The sequence below is a fragment of the Haematobia irritans genome, chromosome 4, assembly GCF_050003625.1.
Source record: "Haematobia irritans isolate KBUSLIRL chromosome 4, ASM5000362v1, whole genome shotgun sequence".
NCBI lineage: Eukaryota > Metazoa > Arthropoda > Insecta > Diptera > Muscidae > Haematobia > Haematobia irritans.
In genome coordinates this window covers 43,407,005-43,413,414 of record NC_134400.1, presented here as the reverse complement: position 1 = coordinate 43,413,414, position 6,410 = coordinate 43,407,005, and the positions used below count along the sequence as shown (strand labels likewise).

The following is a 6,410-nucleotide window of genomic DNA, read 5'->3' as shown; positions in this document are numbered from 1 at the left end:
TGATTAAATTTAGGACAGCAATGTCTGAAATTTGCGTCCCTTCGTTAAAATCGTATAGGAGACACATTTTTGATTTAAAGAAATCGTTGATAAATTAACTAAAATGTTGAATCTTTTTTGCTTTGAAGTATCCATTGGATTTTTAAACTGGAATTTGTTGTATGTGAATAGCTTTATTAATATACCGCAACAAAAGGACTGACAATTTTATAAATCCTAGATTTAAAGCCAGATAAGTCGCTAAAATTAATACCAAAAGCCATAAGGGGAATCAAAATCTGTGGATCCAAGTAAACTTTTTATACCCTTCACCACTACTGTGGTACAGGGTATAATAAGTTTGTGCATTCGTATGTAACGCCAAGAAATAGTGGTCATAGACCCATCTTTTAGTATACCGATCGGCTTAGAATTAAATTCTGAGTCGATTTAGCGATGTCCGTCCGTCTGTCTGTCTGTCTGTCTGTCTGTCTGTCTGTCTGTCCGTCTGTCTGTATATGTAATTTTGTGCACAAAGTACAGCTCGCAATTATGTCCGATCGTCCTCAAATTTGGCACAGGGCCGTTTCTTGGGACAGAGACAATCGCTATTGGTTTTGGAAAAAATCGGTTCAGATTTAGATATAGCTGCCATATATATTTATCCCCGATGTGGTCATAGTTAGCGTGTTTATCAACCGATCTTCCTCAAATTCCGTACATCCGAATATTTTATGAGTCTCGAAAAACTTGCAAAATATCAGCCAAATCGTTTCAGATTTAGATATAGCTCCCATATATAGCTTTCGCCCGATTTACACTCATTTGCCCACAGAGGCCAATTTTGTGCTCCGATGTAGTTGAAATTTTGCACAGGGAGTAAAATTAGCATTATAGCTATGCGTGTCAAATTCGGTTGAAATCGGTTCAGATTTAGATATAGCTCCCATATATAGCTTTCGCCCGATTTACACTCAAATGACCACAGAGGCCAATTTTTTGCTCCGATTTAGTTTAAATTTTGCACAGAGAGTAGAATTAGCATTATAGCTATGCGTGTCAAATTTGGTTGAAATCGGTTCAGATTTAGATATAGCTCCCATATATAGCTTTCGCCCGATTTACACTCATTTGCCCACAGAGGCCAATCTTTTACTCCGATTTAATTGAAATTTTGCACAGGGAGTAAAATTAACATTGTAGCAAAGCGTGCCAAATTTGGTTGAAATCGGTTCAGATTTAGATATAGCTCCCATATATAGCTTTCGCCCGATTTACACTCATATGACCACAGAGGCCAATCTTTTACTCCGATTTAATTGAAATTTTGCACAGAGAGTAGAATTAGCATTGTAGCTATGTGTGCCAAATTTGGTTGAAATCGATTCAGATTTAGATATAGCTCCCATATATATGTTTTTCTGATTTCGACAAAAATGGTCAAAATACCAACATTTTCCTTGTAAAATCGCCACTGCTTAGTCGAAAAGTTGTAAAAATGACCCTAATTTTCCTAAGCTTCTAATACATGTATATCGAGCAATAAATCATAAATAAACTTTTGCGAAGTTTCCTTAAAATTGCTTCAGATTTAAATGTTTCCCATATTTTTATTATACCCTTCACCACTACTGTGGTACAGGGTATAATAAGTTTGTGCATTTGTATGTAACGCCAAGAAGGAGTAATCATAGACCAACCTTTTAGTATACGGATCGGCTTAGAATTAAATTCTGAGTCGATTTAGCGATGTCCGTCTGTCTGTCTGTCCGTCTGTCTGTCCGTCTGTCTGTCTGTCTGTCTGTTGATGTATTTTTGTGTGCAAAGTACAGCTCGCAGTTTTAGTCCGATTGTCCTAAAATTTGGTATTGGGTCCTGTTTCGGCTCAAAGACGATCCCTATTGATTTTGGAAAAAATCGGTTCAGATTTAGATATAGCTGCCATATATATTTTTCGCCGATCTGGTCATAATTGGCGTGTATATCAACCGATCTTCTTCAAATTCCGTACATCCGAATATTTTATGGGTCTCGAAAAACTTGCAAAATACCAGCTAAATCGGTTCAGATTTAGATATAGCTGTCATATATAGCTTTCGCCCGATTTACACTCATTTGCCCAAAGAGGCGAATTTTTAACTCCGATTTGGTTGAAATTTTGCACAGGGAGTAGAATTAGCATTGTAACTATACGAGCCAAATTTGGTTGAAATCGGTTCAGATTTGGATATATCTCCCATATATAGCTTTCGCCCGATTTACACTCATATGACCACAGAGGCCAATTTTTAACTCCGATTTAGTTGAAATTTTGCACAGGGAGTAGAATTAACATTGAAACTATGCGTGCCAAATTTGGTTGAAATCGGTTCAGATTTGGATATATCTCCCATATATAGCTTTTGCCCGATTTACACTCATATGACCACAGAGGCCAATTTTTGGCTCCGATTTAGTTGAAATTTTGCACAGGGAGTAGAATTAGCATTGTAGCTATGCGTGCCAAATTTGGTTGAAATCGGTTCAGATTTAGATATATCTCCCATATATAGCTTTCGCCCGATTTACACTCATATGACCACAGAGGCCAATTTTTATCTCCGATTTAGTTGAAATTTTGCACAGAGAGTAGAAATAGCATTGTTGCTATGCGTGCCAAATTTGGTTGAAATCGGTTCAGATTTAGATATAGCTCCCATATATATGTTTTTCTAATTTCGACAAAAATGGTCAAAATACCAACAATTTCCTTGTAAAATCGCCACTGCTTAGTCGCAAAGTTGTAAAATGACTCTAATTTTCCTAAACTTCTAATACATATATATCGAGCGATAAATCATAAATAAACTTTTGCAAAGTTTCCTTAAAATTGCTTCAGATTTAAATGTTTCCCATATTTATACCCTTCACCACTACTGTGGTACAGGGTATAATAAGTTTGTGCATTTGTCTGTCTGTCCGTCTGTCTGTCTGTCTGTCTGTTGATGTATTTTTGTGTGCAAAGTACAGCTCGCAGTTTTAGTCCGATTGTCCTAAAATTTGGTATTGGGTCCTGTTTCGGCTCAAAGACGATCCCTATTGATTTTGGAAAAAATCGGTTCAGATTTAGATATAGCTGCCATATATATTTTTCGCCGATCTGGTTTTTTACTAACATTGTGTTCCACCCTAGTGCATTAGCCGACTTAAATTTTGAGTCTATAGATTTTGTAGAAGTCTATCAAATTCTTCCAGATCGAGTAATATTTAAATGTATGTATTTGGGACAAACCTTTATATATAGCCCCAAACACATTTGACGGATGTGATATGGTATCGAAAATTTAGATCTACAAAGTGGTGCAGGGTATAATATAGTCGGCCCCGCCCGACTTTAGACTTTCCTTACTGGGTTTTTATAGAAAATTTTTCTCGAAATAGTGTTTTTATAGAAACTTTTATTTTATGTTTATAGAAAATTAAATTTTATTTTTATAGGAAATTTAACTTTTATAGAAAATTTAATTTTATTCCTATAGAAAATTGTGTCAAAATTGTATTTTTATAGAAAGTGTTGCCAAACCTAAAGCCAAAGTTTATTCCAATAGAAAATTTTGTCAAAATTATATTTATGGAAAATTTTTAAAAATTTTATTTCTATAGAAAATTTTGTAAAAAAAAATATTTCTATAAAAAATTTTATCAAAATTGTATATCTATAAAAAATTTTATCAAAATTTTATTTCATATTCGTTGTTTTGATCTCAGCTTAAAAACCATTGCGTTGAGTAAACTACAAGAGTTCTTTTCCTCTGTTGGTTAAGCTACTCCTGTGGTTTAGTCAACGCAATGGTTTTTAAGCTGAGATCAACACAACGAATATGATTGAAGTACAAACCAACAATAACAAACCAAAACAAAAAAAAAATTATTTCTATAGAAAATTTTTTCCAAACTTTATTTCTATAGAAAATTTTGTCACAATTTTATTTCGATATAAAAATTTGTCAAAATTTTATTTCTATGGAAAATTTTAAAGAATTTTATTTTTATGTTTTATCAAAATTTTATTTCTAAAAAATTTGGATTTTATTTCCATAGAAAACTTTGTCAAAATTTAATTTCTATGGAAAATTGTTGTCAAAATTTTGCCAACATTTTATTTTGTTAGAATTTTAATCTTATAGAAAATTTTGTCAAAATTTTATTCTTATAGAAATTTCTCTCAAAATTTTATTTCTACTTCTTTACTTCTAATCTGATTTTTACTTATATTTTTCCAGATCATTTATGTGGCTCGTAACTGCAAAGATGCTTTGATCTCCTCATATCATTTTGTAAAAAGTTTGAAATTTTGGCTCGGTGAGACTCTGGAGGAATATGTCAATGATTTCATCAATAGTGAGGTGAATTACTCCAGTTATTGGACACATACTGTTGATTTTTGGAGAATGCGTAATGAACCTCATATATTCTTTGTTACCTATGAGGAGATGAAAAGCAACTTACAAGGGGTCATTGAAAGGCTCTGTACATTTTTGGAAAGACCACAACTCACTCAAGATGAAATGAAGAAAATGTTGGATCACTTGTCATTCGATAATATGAAGAGTAAGTTGAAAAGTCGGGACACTTTAAAGAGTAGTAAGATGGGATTACGAGTATATAAATTCGGTAAATCGGGCGATACATATACTATATGGGGAAATCTGGAGTGATGATATGATGAATTGCGATGATATTTCGCAAACTTAAATAGTTCTGGAAAAAGAGATCTTTGTCAAATTTGACAAAGATGGGTTTGTAAAAAAACACATTATGACTCCATTTGTAGAAATCTGATGATACATATATATAGAAGATATATCTAAATTTGATACGATTTTTTTTAAGTTCAAGTTTCATGAATACGACTCAGGAAGGATTCGTCTAAGATATCTAATAAGAATTCAAAGTTTTTGTATTGAACATACAAAAAAATTAAAAAATTAATTGACAGTCAATTAAAAAATTAATTGATACTATTAATTTGTGTGATTGATTTTTGTTTCAATAAATCTGATCTGAGCATGTCCGTCCGTCCGTCCGTCCGTCCGTCTGTTGAAATCACGCTAACTTCCGAACGAAACAAGTTATCGACTTGAAACTTTGCACAAGTAGTTGTTATTGATGTAGCCATATCGGTCCACTTTTACGTATAGCCCCCATATAAACGGACCCCCAAATTTGGCTTGCGAGGTCTCTACACTGAAAAAACAGTGAACCCACCAGGAAGAAAACTTTTGATTAATTTTAGAAAATTTTGAATATTTTTAGAAATTTTTAACTAAACAGTATTACATGCGCTGACATCGCGCCGATATCACAAAAATAAGTAAATATTTTCGACAAATTCAAGAAAATTTATTAGACATAAATAATTTTTTTCACTTTTTAAAGAAATTTTTGTAATTTGAAGGAAAAAATTGGAGTTCAAAATTGCAAAAATGTCTTTAGTGACATACGAAGTTCGTGATGGACGCTTTCGTAGTCAAATTTACAAATTTGAAGAAATAATGAACTATTTTATGACAAATACGAATGTAGTAAATCTCTATCCTTAACTTGTGTATAATTTTTTCTCGTCTTTTAGTTCATTTAACTAACGTACGCTAAAAATTTTTAGAGTAAATGAAACTTTCGCCAAATATAATAAGTTCATGAACTAAAATATAGTTAAATTGGCTTTAGTGAAATAGTGACTTCACTTTTTTTTGAGTGTAAGCATAAGCGTAGGAAGGCCTCTGGGGAGGGGGCTTAGACCCCCCCAGAAAAATTTTAGCCCCCCCCCCCAGAATTTGAAACTCTATTTATGATTTTCCATTTTTCAATAAATGTCAATAGTTTTTTTACTTTTTATAAAAATTAAAGAAGTATATACAATCGCACAAATTTCCGCTAAAGACTTTCATGAACAATCGTATTAATTGGGTTGTGGTAGCAGTTGTCGATGGCAATGTTTGAAGTCAGATATTTATGAAATAAAGCTGTGGTTGAACTTATGATTGATTTAGTTTAGTCAATTTAATTAAAAAAATAGTAATTGATATTAAAACTATTCTTTCATAAATTAATATCTTAATAATGCTGCGAAAAAGCGTTGCCAAAAAAGTAGTGAAAATGTTCTTTTTTGGTCTAGAAGTGGTGCAAAATTGGCGGAGAAGCAATGAATGTAATATGAGCTTGTCATAGGACAAATGTCCACCGTTTCAACAGCCGTTGCAATGAATTTGCATCACTTCTTAAGGTGAGATCCGAATTCAGTGTTTTGAATGTGAATTAAAAAATTTTTTCCCAAATAAATAATTTTTATATTGTTTTTATGATTTTTAATGCATTCTGACGCTTGTTTGAAACGTTTTTCCTGGAATAATTTCCAAAATTATCGATTTTTTTATAATGGATTTAGCAGT

General features: G+C 32.5%; 1 protein-coding gene across 1 annotated transcript; it reads left to right on the top strand.

Annotated features, from left to right (window-relative positions):
- Positions 1-4,235: 4,235 nt before the first annotated feature.
- Positions 4,236-4,800, top strand: LOC142235375 (luciferin sulfotransferase-like; the record flags this gene model as incomplete). Its single annotated transcript, XM_075306630.1, has 2 exons — positions 4,236-4,569; positions 4,793-4,800. Coding segments are annotated over 2 exons (342 nt in total), but the record flags the coding sequence as incomplete, so codon positions are not given.
- Positions 4,801-6,410: the final 1,610 nt, after the last annotated feature.